Raw genomic sequence first — 24,137 nt, forward strand, 5'->3', positions numbered from 1 at the left:
TCGGCGAAAGGCTTGTTGGTAGTCAACACCAATACTACTCAATAGCCTGACTAGCCTAGTAGACTACCGAGTCAAGTCCAATGGGCCAAAAACTAACCAATGGATAGTGTGTCCTATTTTTGCTCGGAAGTGATTCTTCCACCGAGGAGGTTGTAAACTCATTATGAAGAGGATGCGGCTAGCAACCCGACTGACTTTTGCCGACTGGAGTCGATCAAATAATCACAATACTAATGCCGCAGGTCTTGACCATAGCGCCTGGTGCTCGAGGGCAACGGGCTGGGCGAGGGTTAAAGCCTCCGTCCCGATTCCTCGTGAAACCCTTGCTTGTTTAGGATCTTCTTTTGAGCTTGTTGCACTTCGACCGATTGATTTCCCCCGCGCATGTGTTTGCGTGCAACTTCTGACGTAGCCTCTCAACAACAACAACCGATGAGCAGCACTCTCTCCATGTGCGTTTCCCGCCATCTCCTCGCCCAGTCCCTGAAGGCACCTCCGCAGTAGTAATCTCATTTCACCGCGAATGATCCAGTTCTCTCTGGTGACCACCGGCCCCATCGTAGTGAACGAGTCCAGAGTCTCGCTCGGCGCCACGGTCGTCCTCATTGATTGCTTAATCTAAACCCACTAGTCGCTAATCGAGATTCGGCTAGCCCCTTGACCTCCGTCGAGAGGGGGATGCCACCTTTCTGGCTGTCTTTTTTGACTTTCTTCCCATTGAGCCCCCGAAGCGATGAGCAGACGTTGTGCGTGTCGAGATCGGCGTGGTTTGTGGAACGCGGCAGAAGCAGAAGAACAATGCAGTGACGCGTTGGAAAGACGCCGTGCCTACAGCAAATGCATGCAGAAGAGATGATGGCGCAATCGAGAAAGGACTTGATTTGATTGGGGGAAGGGAAGAGTTTCGGAGATGGGGGTTGCAGATGGAACCTTGAACCGATTGAGAACAGATGGTAGCCGCCCAAATGCAGCGATCGCATGCTGGGCGGGCGGCTAGCATGGGGTAAGTAAGTTCCGTTAACTTAGTCGCAGGTAACTTTTTAACTTAGCAGCTATTCATTCCACCATTGAAATGTCACTATCATCGGCAGACTATTGGAACCCTCTTTGCTTGCTATTAAAAGCTCAGACGGACTCGTCGTTGAGAAAATTGGGTGATCATCTCCGGGAATTTCACCCCCAACCTTGATCCGTTGCGACACGGTTTCTTTTTTTAGGGGAAAGATACCGGTGCGATGAACTATAAGAAAGTAAGATGGGAAAAGGGGCCAATATGGCAGCTAACTTGGGATCAATTGTCAATAGTGGAATTCCTGGACTCAGAAGTCTCGATCGGTATGTACGTAAAGGATGGCGGGCAATTGTTTAACCCGTAGTGGCAGAAGGAACCATGATATGCAGCGAACAAACTTAGCGTCAGGAGAATCCTGCTCTCAATGCCGTGGCAAGGGGAAGGGCGGGCGGGGGATCACCAGAAAGGAAACGATCCTGACCACTATAAATTGCTGGCGCGCCCTGCAAAAACTCGACGGGACTCTTTCTTCAGCACTCAGAGGTCAAGAGTGAAGAATCTTGTTCAAGACTCCAAGTGCCGGTGCTGGTTGAAGTCTGCTCCACCGATCAACAGGGGAACGAACTGGCAATCAATCGGCTGCGATGTCCAACTTCGGATTCACACCGGCGTGGAACTTGAGCTTTTTCTTTACCCCGGGTTTCTGATTGATGGTATTTGGGCAGCATAAGTGGAGTGAGAAGCATTGGCCTACCCTTGGATCTGCTGTAAGGTGTGACCAACATCCGCTATCCTCGTCATCATCAGAAGCATGTAGTCATGGAATCGGAGACTGCGTCGATGATCAGGGTCGACGCGCCAACAATGAGAACATGGCGGGACTCACTGACGCTGATCGAGCAAGTGTCTTGGAGATTTGGGGTGGGGGAAAGACCTCCTTCGAGCCAGGATCGTCAATGCCGCGCGTTCTACCGTAGATACTCGTAGCAACCTCTAGTTACTCTACTCGATTATCAAGACCTGCATTTGAAAAGGTGATTTGGATTGATCGTGATAGAGTGATGCCACGGCGCATGACCGCTGCTCCGCTGCATAACCGAGAACAAGCCTCGCCGCTTGGCGCCGTTGTTGACCGTAGGGCTACACTAGTACTCGATCTCAACGGAGGAGAGCCGAGGATCATGGATGATGGATGGCTTCCGAGTTGAGTTCAGGGTTGGGGTCGAAGCCACAGGGTATGAGATCAGTAAGGTGCAAGCTCCCTTCCAACTGCGACCTCAACTTGGCCCCTGCTAGTCCACAAATATCCCAACAGATACGGAGTACCAACAATTAACATCAGTCTCATCGTCATAACCGGTTGGCCCCGTCGCTATGGCGGTGCAAAATTGGCGGATGCTATTTTAAACCGGCTCAATAGTGGGTCGGCGAGCGTTTGTGGCTGCCCCCGATATGCTTGCTGGTGGCTTCGGAGAGATCGAGAGTTTTAAAAATAAAGACTTGGTGAAAGGGAGCGAGCCAGCGTCATTTGATGGACGTCTGTGTGTCTTTCCACAAGGCTGAAGATGGCACGTGTCATGTTTAATCCTCGTCCTGGGAGGTCGATGATGGTCAAAGAACGATCACCAGCATCATCACTACGACGACTACGACAATTGTCCCAATTAGAAAGTGAGGAACGTATAGAGAGTAATCTCACGGCCCCTGCCCTCAGCTCCTCCCGAGATGCATTTCTTGGAATGAGCTGAGAATAACTGGGACGAGGGAGATGAGATGTTCGACGGGCCACAAGCACTGGCTGGTATAGATTGAAGGTGGAGTTCCGGGTGAAAGTACCGGATCGGTTGGATGGAGCTTCGAAGCCAGCCAGGGACAAGGCAGACAGATCTAGTAAATATGAGAGTTGGCCGGTGAACGGTCAAACCCCTCGCTTCCACTAGATACTATCACGAAATCTCTGTTCATGGGATGGGGAGCTGAAAAATGAGTTTTTTGCAATGCCCGCAATTGAAGAGTTTTCATGGATGCCTATGGTTGCCCGACCCTTAAGGCATCGACTGGACAAAAAGAACAATAGACTGTTATTGACAATAAGCTATGGTTGATTGAGTGCGCCGAATGTGAAATCTAGATCCGAACGAGAGTTAATAATAAAAGTCATCGATATCCACCCTGAACGTGAGATAGATGAAGTGTGTATTTAAAGTGCGAATTATCTCCTTGGAATTAGAAGGGAGTATATAAAAAGATCGCCGAGTGGACACTGAGCTGTCAAGAATAGTAGCAATTCTCCAGCGCTTTTTGAAACAGTGCGGTTCCACCAGGTCGGACTCCCTCGCCTGTCATAGCCATTAGGAATGTCTGGGATGTGATGTGATCATATTTAATCCTGGTTGCTAGCTGTCTTGACTTTGAAACTAACTTACACTTTAACTTCTTATAAGTTGCTTGCTTGCTTACTTACTTTGCCTGCTCTGCTTGTTACTTGCAGTTTAGTTAAGTGGTGTGGAGGTTTGTTCCATCAGCTGCTGCCAACTGACAAAATCAGCGCCCTCCTCTCTCTTCTTTTCTTCTTCTTTCTTACAACAGACATCAACAACTTCTTCTCATCTTCGGAAATTCCTCGAAAGTGGTCAATAGTCGCCCTCACTCGCTTGATTCATATTGCGACTTTGATGGCATCGTCTGCTACATCACCTGTCAACTGACTTGATTCGGTTTACCCGGCTGTTTCTGTTATCGCCAACCCCTCTCTCTATTCTCCTCTCAGCCGCCGCCGCCTGCCTGCTTAACCCCACGGCCCTCTTTGTTCCGACCACCTCACCACCACCAATACTACTACTACTACTACCACCACCACCACCTCCTCCTCCTCCTCCTTCTCCTCTTTCTCATCTCTTCAACAATTCATCTCAGTTTTCCATAGCCGCAACCCCTCTTTTCTTCTTCCCAGTTCTCCCCTACACTCTTTCAAAGTGTCCAACCAAAAGACCGCCGATCTGGCTACCTTGGCTGACCCCAACGAGTTGTTTTTGCCTGGTGAGAGGCAAAACAATCTCGCAATGTCATCCTCGCCAGTCCCCCTCCTCAAACCGCCTGTGCCGGGTAATCGCAGCAATGGCAGCAGTCCTCGACCCCCCAAACTCACCCTGGGCATTCCCCCTTCTCCCAACGCTCGTCCCGTCACAGGAAACGGTCTTCCGACCACTGGAGCGCCTCCGCCGACCGAGGTTCCTCAGCTGCAGCGGCCGGCTGCCCGCCCAGCTCCTCCCCAGCTGCGCCTCGCTACTCCCATGGGTAGCACTCAATCCATTCCCCAGGTTAAACCCCGACCGGCTCCTCCACCTTTGGCGACCAGCGGCCTGAACGAACCAAATGGACACTCTCGAACGGGCAGCTTTACCTATCTCGACGGGAAGGCCAGTGGGCCGGCCTCCGCTTCCTCCTCCAACTATTCCGCGTTATCGTTCGCTATGGGGCTCCGACAGCCACATGGCAGCACCCCCGATCCATCATCTGCGATCAGTTCAGTTTATTCCGACCGGGAAGGTGGCATGTCAATGGAGCGGGACAGCAGCGTCAACAACTTGATCCCGGATCTGGATAAGCTGAGCTTGGAGAAGGGCAGGCCCCTCGACGTAGACGACCTGGATGATGAGGGCTGGCTCGCAGCCAGTGAACAGAAGAAGATCGTGGAGCTGGGTAGTCTGGGTGAAGGCGCGGGAGGTGCTGTGACTCGTTGCAAGCTCAGAGAAGGAAAGACCGTCTTTGCTCTGAAGGTGAGTTGCGCACCTGAAATGCCACGCTTTTTAAAGGATACTAAAGGCTGTCTCAGATCATCACAACCGATCCCAACCCCGACGTCAAAAAACAGATCGTTCGCGAACTCAATTTCAACAAAGACTGTGCCTCGGAACACATCTGTCGCTACTATGGTGCATTCATGGACAAGTCCACAGGAACGATCTCGATCGCAATGGAATTCTGCGAAGGTGGCAGTTTGGACAGCATCTACAAGGAAGTCAAAAAGCTGGGAGGTCGGACAGGAGAAAAGGTGCTGGGCAAGGTCGCCGAAGGCGTCCTAAACGGCTTAACCTATCTCCACAGCCGAAAGATCATCCATCGAGGTAGGCGCTCAGGCATCCCTTTTCGTCCATTGGTTATCGGACCTGTCTAATCCGGCATGTACAGACATCAAGCCGTCCAACATTCTTCTTTGCCGAAACGGTCAAGTCAAGCTTTGCGATTTCGGTGTCAGTGGAGAGTTCGGTACCAAGGGCGATGCGAACACCTTTATCGGTACATCGTACTACATGGCGCCTGAGCGGATCACTGGACAGTCGTACACGATTACATCGGATGTCTGGTCTTTGGGCGTAACTTTGCTTGAGGTTGCCCAGCATCGCTTCCCCTTCCCAGCTGATGGGACGGAGATGCAACCCCGGGCCGGTCTGATTGATCTTCTAACCTACATTGTCCGTCAACCAATCCCAAAGTTGAAAGACGAGCCCGACAATGGCATCCGGTGGTCAGACAACTTCAAGTACTTCATCGAGTGCTGGTATGTGCCTGTATCCCCCTTCCATGATTCGTTTGCGTAACTAACGATGAAACTAGTCTGGAGAAAGAACCTCCACGACGAGCGACTCCATGGCGGATGCTGGATCATCCCTGGATGCTGGACATGAAGAACAAGAAGGTCAACATGGCCAATTTTGTGAAGCAGGTGTGGGATTGGAAAGAATAGACTGCCTGCACAGCATCAGGACCGCCGCGACCATTCGTGCTCACACTTCTTCCATTGGGCTGATATTGCTACCTCTATTAATTCGATCGCATATTACGGTCTTCCCTCTTGATGCTGACAAGTGGCTGGCCCTTGGTTGACCCGGATGTCAACAGCATACGAATCTGTGATCATGACGACGCTCATTTTATTCTCATCCGTGCACTGTCTATCCTTCCTTGGGACCATGGAGTTGGAAATGTTTTTGCGCCCTTTTTGACTATCATCGCCCGACATGATCACGCCTTTCCTTAATACCAAATTCCTCCCTCCCGCCAGCGACAAGGCTCGAATTGTCTGCGCATCCTCGTTTTCTTTCACCAGCAAGAACCCATTTGCATTCATCCAGCAACTCGATGTTGTTTTCGCATTTGCTCCAAAAAAGGGATTTCTCTGTTTTTGCCCGACAGCCAGCGGTGCTGGCTTTTATCTGCTCCGATCTCTTTCCCCTCTGCGTGATCCACCATCTCGATTTTTCCCGGTCTATCATCTTGCACGTGAGCGAATCCAGCCATACATAACATACATTCATACATACATTTTCACAGAGAGTACCCCCCCCCCAAGGCATCTATCTTCATTCACATACATATGTGCAAACTGTTTTGTTTCTTGTCTTTTTTTTCTGTCTTGCTGCGTTTGTTTTCATATTTCTATTCGAGGACCGGGTCCGCATCTTGTGTATATTGATTGGCGTCTATTCAATTGAGTCAAAACTCATCATCATCATCAGCATTTCCATCGTACTCTTTCCCTTTCGATACTAGTAGGATCATCACCATGGTAAGTTATATGCTTTTGCCCGCGTATGGGAAGACAGTCACATGATTGAACGCCCCAGTCTGGCCCTGGGCCTTGTTGACCACCGTCATGCCTTGGGTTCTATGGATCTGGGCGCCGGATCTCTCTTGCTCTCGAATCTTGTATTGGCCGGTCCAACAAATGTCATTATCGAGTCAGTTCGAACTGCTACCCCTACAGTGCTAGAAAGTGGTAGGTATACCACATGGGTCCAATCCAAGTGGGGTAACTCATCCCACATGAACCCCAATACTGCAGTTCCCCGCTATAACGAATCAATCCGTCAAGCCCAGTACGCAGTATTGTTTGTTGTAACGGGGAGTCTGTCAGCATTGCTAAGTAATCCGGCCACATGACTCCAAAAGCCTTTTCATCTCGTTAACATGCGGGCACGCAGATAGTTGCAACCACCAAGAAAATCGAAGAGACTTGTCCCAGCAGCCTACCTCTGAAGCTCCAAAATCGTCGTCAAGAGTCGTTATAGCAAATCTATGTCTTTGGTGTAAATATATATATTCTGAGGTGCCGACCCTTACAGAACCCCACCACGTGACTTTAGAAGTCCTATCCTATCTACCTAAATAGTAGAAATAAATTCTTACTTATTTCGGTTTAGTTCTTCCTCGATACAATGAATTTTTATATGTAGAAAGAGTCAATTCTTACGAACTTCGTTATATCGCGAAATGAGGGATTTTTGTATGGTGGCGGAAAACCTGAGTAAAGTATGTTCGCTACAGCGAGGAATTCGCTATAGCGGGACTCGTAGCGGGGAACTGCAGTAAACACATATACTACAGTATACCCCAGGAACTTCAATCTAGTATTTTTCATACGGAAAAAAAAACTGCTCGTAAAGAAGAAAATGGGATATTGTTTATAAGATATCATGCCATGCCTGCTAGCAACGCTATCAATACAACTGGATAAACAAAAGGTCTTCACACCGGTCATCATTATCAAACATGCAAATAGAACACGTGATCCCTTCAGATAATCAGATAAGTACCGAGGGGCCCGGGGGGGGGTTGCGGTGTGGCTCTCGTTGAACCGCGGATTATTTATACTGATACTAAGAACGGTTGACGGGCTGCGCGCCGAGCACCCACCCCAGTCCACTGACTAGTCCATCTGTCACCATGTTACTGACGACGTCTCTCTTGCGGACGCGATCGGAGGGTGCCCCGCCGCCTAGTTCGTAGTTCTCGGCGGAGACTACGGAGTCGGTTCGTGCGTGCGAGGAGCTTGCGGTCGCTGTGTGGGAGGAGGAAGGTGTGAACCCGTTGTTATCGTGGTGGGGGAAGGATGGTGAGGCAGTGGTGGTGGTCTTGGTGGCCGCTGCGCGGAGCGGGAAGGCATTCTTCTGCAGGGCTAGGGCGGCGCCTCGCGCGACCTCGAAGAGGCCCATGGGCGCTTCTTCGTGGTTGAGGCGATGGTGCGAGGTGTGGGCGCGGGCACGGCGGGCTTGGTGCTGTCGGGTTTCCAGAGCGTCCTGCTCGGAGGAATCGGCGGGCCCAAACCCGCCGGGGAGGCTCTGCATGGTGAGGGAGGATGTGAGGTCGCCCTTGGTGTCCCAGATATCTTCTTCGAGGGATTCTTGCGTGCGGAGATTGCCGAGTTCCTCGTCGCAGCGACGCCAGGCACCTAGAATCTCTGGGAGTGGATCCGGGTGGTCGGAGGGGACGAGGATTAGGGCGAGGGAGAGAAGCTCCATTCTTTGGGTGAGGTGGGTGATTTGGGACTGCGTGGTGGGAGGGGTAGACGTGCTGGGCGGTGGTGGGCGATACCGTCCGGCGGAATACACCGTACGCCAGGTAATGTCGTCTGTGAGTGTCGTGTCGGGCGTGGATGCGGACGAGGTGGGTGTAAGCCGAGTGAGAATGTAAGAGTAGGCTGTTCCGAAGTCGTGGGAGGTGAGAGCGGAGTTGATGGCTAGAGACATGATGCGGCGTTCGGCAGTGAGGATGGCATCCTGTTCGGAGAGAGGGCCCAGAGTGGAAGCTTCATGGTGGTCTGAGAGCCGCGGAGAGAAGCCGGCTGCGACAAGATTACGGCCTATGGCCAGAAGGTCGTCAACCTTGGTGTAGCTCTTGGGATTCTGTTCGAGTACTTTTTCAATGAGGGAGAGAGGATCGGAGTGGACGCGGATGCTGACGGGCTGGAAGGGGACGCCGTGCTGTAAGGTGAGGGAGTAAAAGGACAGCGAGTGCGTGGCTGAGATAAGAGCGCCGACCTGCTTGAGAGCAATCGAGCCTGAAAAGTGCGGCTGAAAGGCTTGAAGGCTGGTGGTGACATTAGTGTCGCTCAGCTGTGATACATGGATACATGGAACTAGCACAGAACTTACATTTCGTAGGCTCTCTTCATGCCACCACGAGTTCGATTGCCGTTGCTTGCATTATCATACGCTGTGTAAATGGTCTCTTTGACAGCCTCTTCGACCTTGGACGACGTCAGGGTTGAGTCGGAGCTGATATAAATGTCGACGGCGAGTTTGTATTCTGTCCCTGTTAGTTGATATGCTGATGACAGGGTAAAGAGAGCTGCTTACCTCTGACTTCAAGCAAAGCTTTCAAGACTTCGACTTCAACGACCTCCCGTTCTACTCTCCAGAAGATACCATGGTAGGCAGGGCCAATGTTATTCTGTCGAGAAGTGTGGTCTGCGACCCAACCACGCAGCCAAAGCAATTGCCTACGAACCTTGCCCCAGTCTCGGCCCGGCTTGCTCTGTCTGATCATAGATTGAACCACACCGCGCATTTCGAGCAGTTGCGTATCTACATTGCTGTGGAGACAAAGGTTTGCGGCTGTACGACAGGGCATAGGATGGCCGAGCTCACTCAGCACCTGGAGAGAGACGCAAATGGCGCTGAGGAACGAGATGGAAGCGGCAGACGGACGAGTGAGCGGGTTCGATGTTGTGAGAAGGGCATTCTGCATGAGGGAGACTCTCGAGGTAGACGAGATCTGGTCCGAGTCAAATACCACTGATGGTAGTTCAGCATCATCATCCCTCAAAGACAAATGCTGCTCCAGGTCCAAGAAACTAGCGATTCGCGCAAGGACTTTGGTCGACCCATCCAAGGCCGCTGCGCTGACATCGGCATTGGCGTAGACAACGGCCAGTCCTGTCTGCCCATACCGCATCCGCAAGTCTTTCAGCTCGCCTCGTGGTAGGTGAGGGTCCTCCTCGGCATAGCCTCCCAGGTCAACATCCTCCGGGCCATCCCAGTTTGTGAATGCGTTGACTGCGCTCTCGTGATCTACCAAGCTGCGCGCCAGCAGCCACTCGTTAACCTGCTGCCATCCTACCCCTGCATTCGTCTTCGGTCTCACATCGTCCTGCGGAAGTGAGAGCGTGTTCTGCTGCGCGACTTCGTTGAGCTTCCGCCGCTTGGTCCTGTTGCTGCCATACATCCACGCACCCACCAGCCCGCGGAGGTTCTGCACTAAATCCATACTAGTTTTCGTGTTGCCGGTCATTGAAAGTAAAACATTAATAGCGATGCTGTTGTCCATCGACTCAAGGATATCCAGAGAGAAGGTCTCGTCCTGGCTGGGGTAATATTCGTAGTTCAACCGCAACAAGGGCAGTAGACTCGAGATTAACCATGTGCGGAGGATGGGAGAGCGTGGATAGAATGGTACGAGGAGATCGAGAATGAGGGGTTGAAGGGCGGTTTCGGAGTCGATGCGGTGGGCGCGGTGGATCAAGAATTGGGTCAAGAGGTCGGTTGAATCGTCGGTGTCCTCGTCATCGGGATGCCTTAACGGCAGTAAACGAACCTTGCGTACTCGTTTCCGTGCAATGGTCTCGGTCAAATTCTGGACCGCAGATGTGTCAAGCTCTGCAGCCGTTGATATGGCGTGCTCTCCATCTACCAAGGCTTCCACGACGGATGTGTATGTTTTGGGCGGGCAACTCTCGGGGAGGAAGGTCAGTATGATGCGCAAGAGGCGCTCGGTTGGCAGCCAGCGAGGGTATTGAGCTTGGAGTTGCGATAACCGGGAGACATCGCCGGTGACACAAAAGTGAATGGCTAACAAAATCGCATGAGCACCTGAGAGCCGAGAGGAACTGGCCATGGCGTAAGAAAACAAGGAGATCCAGGCTAAATGAGTAAAAACAAGAAGAAGAAGCTTGAAGGGAAGAGGGTGATGTGTTCGTGAGCCACTTGGAAAGACGTCAAGCCTCCCGTCCCGTGCACAGACCGACTTCCGAGGCGGAAAGCAGAAACCAGCAAATCAACCAATCAATCCCGGGCGGTGGAAGAATGAACCTCGATCGCTCACTGCACCCACTTACTCAACTCACTCAAACCTCCGCTCCAGCAATCCCTCCGCCCCCCTCTACGTACGCTCGACGCCCTCCGCCCGTTCGATCTCCTATTTCCACCCTCTCTCAAATCTCACAATGGCTTCCGGCTTCGGTAACAACGGCGGTATGTTACTTCTCTGCTTGGGCTGCGGGCAATTGACTGCCACTTTGGCTGGCTTCGCCGACCCAGGTGCCCGCTTTGACAGCTTCGCCGCGGACATTGTCGGCTGATCTCGCTCTCTCTCGCAGGTCCTTCCCGCTGCTACAACTTCTGGCAAGAGGTCCTGGGTTGTTATGTTGTCAACTCGGCCGAGGGTGAGGTTGGCAAGAAGAAGTGTCTGCCTGCCTTGGAGGATTACCACGAGTGCCTGCACCACAAGAAGGAGGTACGCTTGAATGAACCGATTGTGATCTGTCACCTTTAAAGATTTCGATCGCCGAGAGGGACCGGAGTAGACGAGGGGGGAAGAGTAGTAGTCCTCTTACTGACGTCCTCGCCTTCTTGGGATTTCTAGATCATGCGCACGATGAAGATGCAGGCTGCCTACCGCAAGGCGGAGGCCGCCCACCCCCGCGACAATGCGCCCAAGGCCGAACAGATCCGCAGTCTAGGTCTGCTAGGGAAGGAAGAAGAGTCGGCTGCGTTCTTGACACGGGCATGAGAGAGGCATGTTGTGCGCATTTATGGAGTGTGGATTTCATGTTGATTGTTTCAATTACTACCAAGATTCTGCTGGTTTGTTTATCCGTTCTGTCTGTTCATCACTGCGAGATCCTTCAATGTATAGAAATGGACAATTTTCCTTTTTGTGCCTGCGTGGGCTGTATTGCGCCCAAGCTTGAGGTCTGCAATGCCAATGGTCGCGCTCCACCCATGATGATGAAAGATCATGGCTGCATAGTTCAATTCCAGCAATTGATGGTGCACATACCTAGATGGCACTGTTTGTCATTTGTCGAGCCCCGATTAATGCTGTGTAGTTCCGGGGACAGATTCTATTTGGCACGTGTTATAGTTAAGAGGTAGATTGGCAAGACAAAGAAACAACTAAAACAAAGCAAGGCAAGGCAACGTGTAAAGGCGTCATACGTGATATATCAATGATTCTGATTCTCTTCCACATGTCTCTGCAATATTACAATCATAGGGGATGTTTAGATATATTGGTGTGTAGGCAATATCACTGTGTTGCAGGACATGATGGCAGAATTCGATAACTGGAACTGAACTATATATATATCTAGCCGGATTTAGTCCATGGGATTTTAAAGCACCAATGTATGCGACGTGATTGGTTCCTCCATCTCCCACGTCATCCGAGGCTCAGAGGCTGTCATCTTTGGGGAACTTCTCAAGGCTGATCGACTCCTTAAGTCGTTAGCGACCTTCAAAGGAGTCGTCAGCAGAAGAATCACCGCAGTCGTCGTTGTCGTTGGACCACACGGGATGGGATTGCGCGACGAAGAATTTGCGGCGGAAGCAGGAGGCCATCTGGCATTTTCTTGGCACGCTATTGAGGGGGCGATCGAAACAAGCTCACATGGCGGTCTCACTGGAAACGCACGCAAGTCATTTGCAGGTTGCTACATACATATATTCATCTTTGCGTGGTGGATTATTGAATGCAACACGCAGGGCCTATCCCCGTCCGGCCGCTGACGGAATCGTAATAAGTTAGTTATAGCGATAGTTCATTATTATTGGTATCTGGTATAGCCTACCATCCGTTGAGTGAGTGTGTGTCTGGGTTGGCATGCAAGCAGGAGAGTAGACATAGGCCAGATTAAGAATTACTTGCACAATCAACCTCAAGCAAGCAGCTACTGATTATCCTTCTTTTTTCTTTTTCTTTTTTCTTTCTTTTTTTTTCTGCGCAGGGAGAATAAATCACGTGACCCGACGAAAACCTTTACGGGAGTGGGGTGCACTAATCCGGAAGCAGGCTAGTGCACAGGGCCCAAGTATGGGTAGGCGCGCCCAGGCAAAGATGCCCCCAATGATATAAACAGGCTGCGTGACCTCGAGGGCAGGCCGAGCAGCTCTTGTTGATGCTCCTGTGCAGCCCCAGCCCCGGTACACGCCCCGTCCGTCCGCCGTCCTTACTTACAGACTGACTACTACTTTACTTAACCTACTTTTACCTACTTTACCTACATTAACTACAAGGCTACAAAGTTGAGCTACGTACTGAGTACTACCACCACCACAGGTACCACTCAACCCAGCCTGTCTTAGTTTGGTCTCCGACTCTTCATCGTCAACTCCCATCACATTCCCGTCATCTCCCGAATTCTCTTTTTGTTATACTTGTGGAATTCGAATTCCTGATATCATTACCTCGAATTCTATTCCATTCCGGGATCCTTCATGATTCACATGATTCATTTCATCCACGCGGAGTGACTATCTTTTCATTCTAACAACCTTCAGCTCGGCTACGGTCATTTTACTTCCACCTGGTGACAACCGTGCCTAGATTAGGACCGGATCTCCACTCATAAAGCTTTCGCTCCGATCGCCCTGTGATCTGACGGAACTGATTCTGTCCAGTGTGTCTGGATTTTTTCTTTATTCATTTCTTTCCACTCCCCTTTTAACCTTGCCCTTCTTCCCCTTTGACGCATACTCGACGTTGACTCGATGGCTGTGACGTGGGTGTAACCGTCGTGTTTACTTTACATCCGTCTCCCTCTCCTCCACTCTCCGTCGTTCTCTTGCTTTACTTAATTTCCGGAAGGGGGTTGTGGTGTGCTACTGAAAGGAGATTGATTTTTACCATTAATTTGTTAATACTTCTGGTCACTTTCTTCGGCTTCGTTCACGATACCCCTGCCTTTTGTTGTGCTATCAGTTCCTTTTTTTCTTGATTATTCTTGGCTGTGTTATATTACGACCATCTGTATAGCTTCCTTGTCACAAAAATCCGCCATGACTTCCAGGTAAGTTTCCTGCCATTCCGCTTCCGTCTGGTACCGGCCACTAACCCATTTCGTTCTAGACTTGACCGTCTTGTCACGTGAGTAATCGACAGCTTCCCCATTCCTGCACGCTTACCTAAGGAAGGGAGCGAACTGACCAATCACCACCTGCAGGTTACTTGAGACAGGCAGCACGCCGCTCATCCGCAATACTGCGGCTCAACAGCTGGCCGACGTCCAGAAGCAGCATCCAGATGAACTCTTCAACCTTCTCGGTCGCATTCTGCCCTATCTGCGTTCTAAGTCTTGGGACACTAGAACAGCCGCTGCTAAGGCAATCGGCTTGATCGTCACTAATGCAGACACCTTCGACCCTAATGAGGAAGATGGCGATCACATCAAACAGGCTGACGATGAAGATGGCGGCGTCGAGATCAAGTCGGAAGGCGAATCGGCCGCCACTGCCAGTGATCTCCTAAGGCTTGAAACCATGAATATCGCCGCCATCCTGAAATACGGCAAGCGGCTGTTGGGAAGCGCAGGCAAGGAGTACGAATACTCATTGGCCGGCATGGATCCAGCCGCTCGACTCCAGCACCAGAAGAAAACCTTGCACGCTCGTCTGGGTCTCGCAGGAGAGTACATTGAGGAGGATCTGATTGATGACGGCGATCTGGTCTTGAAGACACCGGGAATCAAGGAGGAAGTTCCCCAACATAGGGATAGTATCCACCATCTATCCTCTACCACCCCTCTTGCATCGCCTATGGAACCCGCCAACGGCGAGGAGGCCGGTCTCAGTAAGCGACAATTGAACCAACTGAAGCGGAAGAACAAGCAGAGCGCAAAGATGGGCGCGAACAAGGTCCGAGTCGTGGATCTGTCGACGCGCAGACCGTCGGATAACGTTACCACTCCTTCAGCTGTTACTCCTCACCCGATTAAAGCGGAGAACGGTGAGGAGCGCAATGGCGACGTAAAGCAGGATTACTTCAACCTTGAGCGGTCGACCGGTGGCGACGACGATCAGAAGATCGTTTCGGAGTTCAAAGGATCGGTTGTCCCAGAAAAATCCTACATCCAACCAGAGATCACTGATGAGGGTCCCAGCAACTCATGGCCATATGATCCCATGTGCGAGTTCCTCATGGTAGATATTTTCGATCCTAACTGGGAGGTGCGCCACGGAGCCGCAATGGCACTTCGGGAGGTTATCCGCGTTCAAGGTGCTGGTGCAGGTCGTGTACGAGGTAAGAGTAGGGCCGAGAACAATGTCCTCAACCGGCAGTATCTGGACGACCTCGCCTGCCGATTACTTTGTGTTCTCATACTTGACCGGTTTGGTGATTACATCTCCGACAATGTTGTGGCGCCCATCAGAGAGACTGTGGGTCAAACACTAGGTGCACTCTTGTCCCAGCTCCCGTCGCGTTCCGTGGTGTCAGTCTACAAGTGTCTGTACCGCATCATCATGCAAAAAGATCTGAACCTGGACCGGCCCATTTGGGAGGTCTGCCACGGTGGTATGATCGGTCTCCGGTACTTGGTTGCGGTCCGCAAAGATATTCTGGTGAAGGATCGTGAACTTATGGACGGCGTATTAGAGGCTGTGATGAAGGGATTAGGAGACTTTGACGACGATGTGCGGGCTGTTAGTGCTGCAACCCTGGTTCCAATGGCTGAGGAATTTGTGGCTTCCCGACAAAGCACATTGGGTAATTTGATGACCATTGTTTGGGACTGTTTGTCAAACCTACAAGATGACCTGAGCGCGAGTACGGGCTCGGTCATGGATCTTCTGGCCAAGCTCTGCACATTCCGCGAAGTTCTGGATGCGATGAAAGCAAATGCGTCCGTGGATTCTGAGTCCTCGTTCGGAAACCTGGTTCCTCGCCTTTACCCTTTCCTGCGACACACAATCACCAGCGTCCGTTCAGCAGTTCTCCGGGCTCTCATTACCTTCCTGCAGCTTGAGGGCGAGGGCACGAATGACTGGGTGAATGGCAAGGCTTTGCGTCTGATTTTCCAGAACTTGCTAGTCGAGCGTAACGAGGGTGTGCTCAAGCTTTCTCTTCAGGTGTGGTCGGAGCTGCTTAGAGCGCTGGAGTCGCGCGGCCTGTTCCAGACCGAAGCTGACCTTCTGAGCCACATCCAACCCTTGATCACTCTGACAATGTCTCCCTTCGGCGTTCCTCGGTACCCTATTCCCATGAATGCTTCCCTCTTTATCAAGCCATCGGGCGTTCCATTCCCGATGAGCGCTGCTGCACCAGCCAAGTCCTCCCCGAGTGCAGTCAGTGCACAGTCTGATGGGACCAAGAAGCGTGGACGCAAGGTGGAAAAGAAGGAAGTTCCGACCATGTCGGCTCATAACGTGGACGGCCACATGCTCCAGGGCGATATTGACTTGGTTGGCGCCGATACCATGTTACGGTCCAAGATATATGCCGCCAAGGCGCTGGGCCAGCTTCTTTCTGTCTGGGACAATAGCGCACTCCCGAGTCTGTGGCAGTCTATCGTGGAGGGCTTGAAGCACTCCGCATCCACGTCTCAGCTCTCGTCAGCGATGGTCATCGAGGAATATGCGAGAGTGGCCGGCCCAAGCAGCAAGTACTCCTCGACTCTCTGCGAGCATTTGCGTCCGATCATCGAAGGCGACCGACCGCTGTGGTACGGCGATATTGCATGCTATCTTCATGTTGCCCGCGCCCAGTGTCACTCTCTGCTCAATGCCTTCCGCGACCATGCCCATGTTCCTAGCTCAAGACTCCCGACTCTTGCTGTCGTTGTTCAAGGAGACGCCGAGGCCGGCCCAAGTGCGTTCTCATTGGCAGATGCTGAGAAGGTCATCGGACCGGACTTCGAGCGGCTGAAGAAAGGCCTGGCACCCGCTCAGCGCATTACTGCTCTGCAGGTCCTGAATGACACGCGGGCAACCGCAGAAAACTCTGTCGAAGAAGCAAAGAATGTTCGGGAACAGAGGGATCTTCGGGTGCTGGCAGCTGCGGCTGGTGCGCTGGTGGCCCTGCATGACATTCCAAAGAAGCCGGGTCATATTATCAAGGGCATGATGGACAGCATCAAGAAGGAAGAAAATGCTGAACTTCAACAGCGTTCTGCTACGGCGATCTCAACCTTGGTGGAGTACTACACCACGGCAGCCAAACGCGGACCGGTCGACAAAGTCATTGGAAACCTGGTCAAATACTGCTGTGTGGACTCGTCTGAGACCCCCGAATTCCACCACAACGCCTCGCTGGAGAAGTCCATTCTTTCACTGCGGAAGGAGGAGGACCGACGGGATCATCCCGACGCAGCCAAGTTTGAACGAGAGGCGAAGGCGGCGCGAATTATGCGCCGGGGTGCTAAAGACGCTCTCGAGCAACTGGCAGTCAGATTTGGTCCTGATCTCTTGGAGAAAGTGCCCAATCTTGCCACGCTGGTCGAGCGGCCACTTAAGGACACGCTTACCGAGAGTCTTCCAGAGGACATTCTTAACCCGGACAATGAATTGGGTCAGGAAGTCGTTGATGGTTTGTCGACATTGCGCGCCCTGCTACCTAAATTCGATCGTGGACTCCACACCTGGGTAGTCGGTCTCATGCCTCTTATTATCAAGGCTCTGCAGTGTCGTCTGTCGGTCATCCGATATGCGGCCGCCAAGTGCTTCGCGACTATCTGCAGCGTCATCTCGGTAGAGGGAATGACGATGTTAGTAGAGAAGGTGCTACCAACCATCAACGACCCCTTGGACGTTCATCACCGTCAAGGAGCTGTCGAGTGTATTTATCATCTGATCCATGTGATGGAGGATCGTATCCTTCCATACGTCATTTTCCTTGTCGTACCCGTGCTTGGACGCATGAGCGATTCTGACAACGACGTGAGACTGCTCGCGACGACGTCTTTCGCAACGCTAGTCAAACTCGTTCCCTTGGAAGCTGGCATTCCCGACCCTCCCGGTCTCTCCGAGGAGCTGCTCAAGGGTCGTGATCGCGAGAGGAAGTTCATGGCTCAGATGTTGGATTCCAAGAAGGTCGAAGAGTTCTCATTGCCAGTCGCGATCAAAGCGGAGCTCAGACCTTATCAGCAGGAAGGTGTCAACTGGCTTGCTTTTCTGAACCGCTACAATCTCCATGGTATTCTTTGTGACGATATGGGTCTCGGTAAAACCCTGCAAACGATTTGCATTGTCGCAAGTGATCATCATCTGCGAGCCGAAGAGTTCGCCAAGACCCAAGCGCCAGAGGTCCGGAAGCTTCCGTCTCTGATCGTGTGCCCGCCCTCTCTTTCTGGCCATTGGCAGCAAGAGGTCAAGCAGTACGCTCCGTTCCTGAACTGTGTTGCTTATGTGGGGCCCCCAGCAGAGCGCGCCAGACTGCAAGAGAGCCTCAGCGAGGCGGATATCGTCGTAACATCGTACGATATCTGCCGCAATGACAACGACGTTCTGCGTCCGACCAGCTGGAATTACTGCGTGCTAGACGAGGGTCATTTGATCAAGAACCCCAAGGCCAAGGTGACGATTGCGGTCAAGCGCCTCCAGAGCAACCATCGGTTGATTCTCTCTGGTACACCCATTCAGAATAACGTACTGGAACTGTGGTCGTTGTTCGACTTCTTGATGCCCGGGTTCTTGGGTACAGAGAAGGTCTTCTTGGACCGATTCGCCAAGCCCATTGCGGCCAGTCGATTCAGCAAGTCGTCTTCCAAAGAACAGGAAGCCGGCGCACTAGCGATTGAGGCGCTGCACAAGCAGGTGCTGCCGTTCCTGCTCCGTCGTCTGAAGGAGGAGGTCTTGAACGACCTGCCACCGAAGATCATCCAGAACTACTACTGTGATCCCAGTGAGCTGCAGAAGAAACTCTTTGAGGACTTCTCCAAGAAGGAGCAGAAGGAGCTGGCCGACAAGCTGGGAAGCTCCGAAAAATCGGATAAGGAGCATATCTTCCAAGCACTGCAGTACATGCGGCGTCTCTGCAACTCTCCCGCGCTGGTGGTGAAGGAAGGCCACAAGCAGTACAACGAGGTCCAGCAGTATCTGACCACCAAGCACTCCAACATCCGGGACGTGTCCCACGCGCCGAAGCTCAGCGCTCTGCGCGACCTGCTTCTCGACTGCGGAATCGGCATTGATCCACCGACGGAGGGCGACCTGGGCACGGGAACCAGCTACGTGAGCCCGCACCGAGCCCTGATCTTCTGCCAGATGAAGGAGATGCTTGACATTGTCCAGAGTGAGGTCCTGCGGAAGCTTCTTCCTTCGGTCCAATATCTTCGGTTGGATGGTGGAGTCGAGGCAACCAAGCGTCAAGACATTGTCAACCGCTTCAACTCCGACCCGAGCTATGACGTTCTTCTTCTGACCACCAGCGTCGGTGGTTTGGGTCTGAACCTGACGGGAGCCGACACGGTGATCTTCGTGGAACACGACTGGAACCCGCAGAAGGATATCCAGGCCATGGATCGTGCCCATCGTATCGGTCAGAAGAAGGTCGTCAATGTCTACCGGTTGATCACGCGAGGTACATTGGAGGAGAAGATCTTGAAGTAAGTTTTCTTTCTGTCCTCAAAACCTCATCTGAGCATAACGTACTAACCACGGAAAACTTTTAGTCTGCAACGATTCAAGATCGACGTCGCCTCGACGGTAGTCAACCAACAGAACGCTGGCCTGAATACAATGGACACGGATCAACTGCTGGACCTGTTCAACCTCGGCGAAACCGCCGACAACGCCGAGAAACCCAGCGAGCCCACCGGCAACGAGGTGGACATGGTGGACATCGACGGCGAGGTCAAAGAAAAGGGCAAGAAGGGCTGGCTGGACGATTTGGGCGAGCTCTGGGACGACCGCCAGTACCAGGAAGAATACAACCTCGACTCCTTCCTAGCCACCATGAAGGGGTGATCATTGGTGCCTGGCTCCCCTCACAAACAGGAGGGAAAACAAAAACAAAAACAAAATCCACCTACATACAAAACCCATTCACACCTACTCACCAACCTCTCCTCCCACCGATCCACCCCCCTATCACACCACCCTACCAATTTATTGATTGACGACCGCCTCGGAAGGCCACGAGACGAAACCTGATTTGAAATTCTTCACATAACTTTATTTATCCCCCAAATTCAGTCCCCATAAATAGAAATCTTTGGAGAGGCTTCTATTAATGTTTCTGCCGGTTTACAGGGCAAGTTCTCTCTGCCTTCTGTGGCAGATGGCAGAAAGGGAAAAGGAGTGTATGCTAGTTTATATTCTTTTTTCTTCTTTTTTGACACTCTTAAACCTTTTTTTTTCTCAGAATCTCTTCTAGTTAATGTATTATAACCTGGCGATCGAACACTCATGACATTTATGCTCTGGCTCCCGCTCCTGCTTCAACATAGGCTCACTGCCGTATTTTCCGGAAGTAAGAAAGCGAGGGAAGAAGTACTTTGAGGTATTTTGAGCGTGTTTCTCATGCAGTAGGCGAGTAGGCAAGTAGGCCAGTAGGCAAGTAAGAAGGGGAAACTACAAGTGCGCGCACACTGGGAGTCGAGCGACCGTATGGGGTATGGATGGTTGCTGGCATGGTATCATACATGTATCACATTCTACCACAGGACAGTTATACTATGCGCGTATCGTCATCTGAGTATGAGTTCCAGTAGTAACACCAATAGCATTACAGCATCAGCATCAGCATCAGCATAACCTCCAGCATGAACATTTAACCCCCCCCCCCTCTCCCAACCTACCCTCACCAAGCAGCCCAAACAACAACGCAGACAAATCCTTCCATAAAAGCTAAAACCGAGTCCCACAGAGACATACACACACAAAACAAGAAACAGAGCGTACAATCGGATGCAAAAATAAAAAGGTAAAGGTAAGGTCAGGCCAAAGCAGAAACCATAACCTACCAGAAAAAGCTAATCAGGAGCTTTCAGGCTGTGGAAGACGTAGAGACAAACAACGGCCACAAAAAAAATCAAATCAAATCTCGAATTCCTTATACCCTTCCACCAACCCATCCGAGAACTTGGTAGCAGCCACCCAGACCGGCGCATACTGTTTCACCTCGTCGAGGGCGGGAATGGCTCCGATACGATTGTGGTCGCTCCAGAGACAGACGACCCGTCCTTTCAACTTGGCCTTATCGTCGTTGTTGTCATCACTATCGCCGGTTGCAGCTGCAGCTGAGGACAGGGAGTCGACGAGGACGTACTCTTCGCCGGACGCGGCATCGGTCACGACCTCCGTGGTGGGCGGCGCGAGGGACGGCGGGGGCACGGTCCACTCCACGTCCACGGTCCAGGTATTCTCCCACTCGCGGCTCCACAGGCGGATCTCCTGCGTGCCCAGCGGGGACGTGTGCGGAAAGCGGGGGTCGTACGCGCTGCCGGCCACGTTGAAGGAGGAGATGGGGGTGTCGAAGGTGATCCTGCAGGCGCGAGTGTTGAGGCCGGACAGTTGGATCTGAGCGGTTTGGAGGTTGTCGCCTTGCTCCGCGGAATGCGAGGAGGACTCCGTGGCGGACACGTTGAAGGTCAGCCAGGATTTGTAGTCCTCGGGCGCCGAGGGCACAACATCCGGCATGGGACCGGGCCACGAGCACTTCGTGCGTGCAGCGAGCGGACGGCAAGCTAGCTCCTGGCCGTGGACGCTCGGAAGCGCGTGGGCCACCTGGGCGACGAAGGGCGAGATCCCGATTAACGAAACGTTGGTTGCGGCCGTGTCAAGGTTGATCTCCTGGTGGAAGAAGATCTTCAGGCGGTTGGACGCCGAGAACGGGAACGCGATCAGGTTGTAGATCAGGCACCCCAAGAAAATCGCCAGCAAGAACAGAGGGATATGATATGTGTGGCGGTGGATATAAGGGAGGAGCGGGGTGAGAAGGAAGGTAGTCAGGGCTGCGATGGAGATGTAGATGAACAGAGAGGAACTGCCGTCTTGGCCGGTTTGATGCAATGCGCTGGTCAGCAGCAACGCCAGGGGCCCGACCATGATGAGCACAATCGGTGCCGTCAGCAGGAATTGCAGCACCCAGGTCCAATTCGGCAGGTGTGCGCTCCAGCGTTGCTCATGGCCGTAGACGTGCGGGTCACTGGGTTCGTCGTGACCCTCATGCTCCCCCGTGACGCGCACGTAGTTGGCAAAGGTCGTACGCTGGCCACCTCCCAGCAGAGACGTCGACTCGGTGGGTTGCTCGTCGTCGGAATCGACGTGCTCGTCTCCATCGTGTTCCGAGGTGTGTTCCTCGCCCGAGGCTGTGCCCAGTCGACTGCCGCCATAACTGCTGGGACGGCGCGACGACGCCGGCACCGGCGCATACTGACTGGCGTACTCTGACTTCCGAGGCAGGGCGAACAGCTCCAGGTAGGAGATCCAGGTGGCCAAGAACGTGCCACAGAAGGAGAAGAAGACCCAATACCCGCCAGCCAGACCCCACTGGTTCTCGTAGACCGTCGCAATCACCAGCATCACCCAGGCGAGCACAAACATCCACGTCAAAGTATAGACGCGGTGGAAGGCCGAGGGACGCGCAAAGTCGGCGACGCGCGACATGAACCAGGCCAGAAACGTCCAGGCTGACAGCATCATGCCCCACACGGCATACTCACTGCTGTGGATGATCAACGGATTGACTTTGGTCACCAGGTACGCCAACCCAACCGTGACGGCCGTCGGGATCACAAACAGAAAGGGGAACCGGAAGAACCCGCGCAGTCCCTGCAGCGACACGGCCTCCCCATCGTCGAGCGACGACTTGACCGTGGACCGGAACAGGTACATCTTGTCGGCCCTGCTCAGGGCAACACTCGTGACCAACAAGCCCAGCGGGGCGACAATGAGCATCGTCACCGACAGCGCAAACAAGGTATGCAGCTGGAACACCACGAAGGTCGCTCCGAAGAGATCGAACCACACCCCACGCGATCCTCTCTTCCCACCATCACTACTATCATCACTGACCAGCCCCTCGGTCGTCTTCACCGCCGCCTCCAGCATGTGCCACAGGCTTTCCACAGTCGTGTGCCTGGAATCATCCTGGTCAGTATGATATCTGGCCCTAGGCTCCATAAACGCGACATCCAAGCCCCTCATGCCCAGATCCCCGTCGAACACGACATAGTCCGTCTGGGAACTGATGAGGCCGACCTCAAACCCATTTGCCGCCAACACGGACCCGAACGGGTGTTTCGCGCGCCTATAGTTCCTCGTCACTTCGGTGTCACTGCCTCGGAATAGAATCGCCCGGCCACCGGCGCCGGCCCCCTCCAGATTCAGGAAGGTCTGCGTGAACCTGGACAGCGGGTGCTGGCTGAACACGCGCGCTCCGTTAAGGAAATCCTCCTCGCCGTTGTTGAAGAGCACCACCACGCCGCGACGCGGGGCATGGCCCGGGGTGGTGAAGTACTTGATCAACTGAAGACAGGTGACGACGCCGACCCCGTCATCCGTCGCGCCATAGCCGGTGGAGACGCTGTCATAGTGGGCGTTCACCAGCACACCTCCGCTTCCTCCTTCCGATCCCAGAACCAGGTCAACATCATCATCATCCTCCCCACGGATGTAGACTAGGAGGTTGGTGCCTTCAAAGTAGACCGCGGTGTTGGACGACTTGAGGGTATTGCCGACGAAGGAGAGGTTGGACTGGTTGTCGTCGAAGATGTAGACGGTGGGTCGAGATTCGTCGTCGGCATTGTAGATCGTAGGAGGCTCATGGAAGCCCTGGTACTGGTAAGCCCTGTGGTCAGACTGTCCGGGTGTATCCGCGTCGTTGTCGTGGACAATCTCCTTTACTCGGCGGAGAAGCCAATCTCGGACCTCGTCATTCCGGCGCGAATTATACGGATGGTACCCGTTGGTCAGGACTTGCAGATCGGCCCAGGCTTCGTGGAGATCGAGACCGTCAGGGGTGGAGGATGCACTGGGCGCCGAGGGGAGCACGTGGTGGACGACAAGGAGGGGGATCACAAAGGCGAGGTAGACGGCGGTCGTAATGAGAGTCACGGGCCATCGCGTGAAGGCCAGTGGATTGGCGCGCGGGGTAGCCATCTCTCTCTCTGTCTCTCTTTCTCTCTCCCGCCTCGCTTCCTTTTTTTTTTTTTCCGTCTTGATTCGTACTAGCTGAGAGAAGTGTCCGTAGTCGCTCTCAGCTGCTGCACAAGCCTACTTCTGGCTGGGCTGAGCTGAAGCGGGGACTGGAACTGAGCTGGGAGCTACAGTGAAGTGGAAGGGAGAGAATGCGGAGAAGGAACGGATCGGAAATGGAATGATGATTGATGGTTGATCGGCCCATGCGAACC

At 52.9% G+C, this 24,137-nt stretch overlaps 5 protein-coding genes across 5 annotated transcripts; 3 read left to right on the forward strand and 2 right to left on the reverse strand.

Moving 5' to 3' along the window:
• Positions 1-4,074: 4,074 nt before the first annotated feature.
• Positions 4,075-5,759, forward strand: ASPACDRAFT_57830 (uncharacterized protein; the record flags this gene model as incomplete). The annotated part of the gene is made up of 4 exons (XM_020203291.1): positions 4,075-4,791; positions 4,848-5,139; positions 5,204-5,573; positions 5,630-5,759. The coding sequence occupies 4 exons, from the start codon at positions 4,075-4,077 to the stop codon at positions 5,757-5,759; spliced, it is 1,509 nt and encodes a 502-aa protein (XP_020059188.1).
• Positions 5,760-7,449: 1,690 nt separating this feature from the next.
• Positions 7,450-10,770, reverse strand: ASPACDRAFT_113258 (secretory pathway Sec39 family protein). Its single transcript, XM_020195707.1, has 3 exons — positions 9,151-10,770; positions 8,947-9,100; positions 7,450-8,881 (listed from the first exon to the last, which is right to left on the reverse strand). Exons 1-3 carry the CDS (start codon positions 10,685-10,687, stop codon positions 7,672-7,674), a joined length of 2,901 nt encoding a protein of 966 aa, XP_020059189.1. The 5' UTR covers positions 10,688-10,770; the 3' UTR covers positions 7,450-7,671.
• An 89-nt stretch (positions 10,771-10,859) lies between these two features.
• On the forward strand, positions 10,860-11,906 carry ASPACDRAFT_113259 (uncharacterized protein). Its single transcript, XM_020195708.1, has 3 exons — positions 10,860-11,043; positions 11,169-11,305; positions 11,435-11,906. Exons 1-3 carry the CDS (start codon positions 11,016-11,018, stop codon positions 11,579-11,581), a joined length of 312 nt encoding a protein of 103 aa, XP_020059190.1. The 5' UTR covers positions 10,860-11,015; the 3' UTR covers positions 11,582-11,906.
• A 1,942-nt stretch (positions 11,907-13,848) lies between these two features.
• On the forward strand, positions 13,849-19,749 carry ASPACDRAFT_75956 (DNA-binding ATPase; the record flags this gene model as incomplete). The annotated part of the gene is made up of 4 exons (XM_020204598.1): positions 13,849-13,859; positions 13,919-13,936; positions 14,013-19,388; positions 19,455-19,749. The coding sequence occupies 4 exons, from the start codon at positions 13,849-13,851 to the stop codon at positions 19,747-19,749; spliced, it is 5,700 nt and encodes a 1,899-aa protein (XP_020059191.1).
• A 635-nt stretch (positions 19,750-20,384) lies between these two features.
• On the reverse strand, positions 20,385-23,924 carry ASPACDRAFT_75958 (M28 family metallopeptidase). The gene has a single exon (XM_020204599.1). The coding sequence runs from the start codon at positions 23,884-23,886 to the stop codon at positions 20,821-20,823; it is 3,066 nt and encodes a 1,021-aa protein (XP_020059192.1). The 5' UTR covers positions 23,887-23,924; the 3' UTR covers positions 20,385-20,820.
• Positions 23,925-24,137: the final 213 nt, after the last annotated feature.

Source organism: Aspergillus aculeatus, assembly GCF_001890905.1.
Source record: "Aspergillus aculeatus ATCC 16872 unplaced genomic scaffold ASPACscaffold_3, whole genome shotgun sequence".
NCBI classification, from domain to species: Eukaryota; Fungi; Ascomycota; class Eurotiomycetes; order Eurotiales; family Aspergillaceae; genus Aspergillus; species Aspergillus aculeatus.

Coding starts and splice junctions, on each gene's coding strand:
- ASPACDRAFT_113258 (XM_020195707.1), bottom strand. CDS start 10,687: ATGGCCAGTTCCTCTCGGCTCTCAGGTGCTCATGCGATTTTGTTAGCC. Junction 9,101..9,150: donor AGCTTTGCTTGAAGTCAGAG/GTAAGCAGCTCT, acceptor TAACAGGGACAG/AATACAAACTCGCCGTCGAC. Junction 8,882..8,946: donor ATGAAGAGAGCCTACGAAAT/GTAAGTTCTGTG, acceptor TGTCACCACCAG/CCTTCAAGCCTTTCAGCCGC.
- ASPACDRAFT_113259 (XM_020195708.1), top strand. CDS start 11,016: ATGGCTTCCGGCTTCGGTAACAACGGCG. Junction 11,044..11,168: donor CGGCTTCGGTAACAACGGCG/GTATGTTACTTC, acceptor TCTCTCTCGCAG/GTCCTTCCCGCTGCTACAAC. Junction 11,306..11,434: donor GCCTGCACCACAAGAAGGAG/GTACGCTTGAAT, acceptor TGGGATTTCTAG/ATCATGCGCACGATGAAGAT.
- ASPACDRAFT_75958 (XM_020204599.1), bottom strand. CDS start 23,886: ATGGCTACCCCGCGCGCCAATCCACTGGCCTTCACGCGATGGCCCGTG.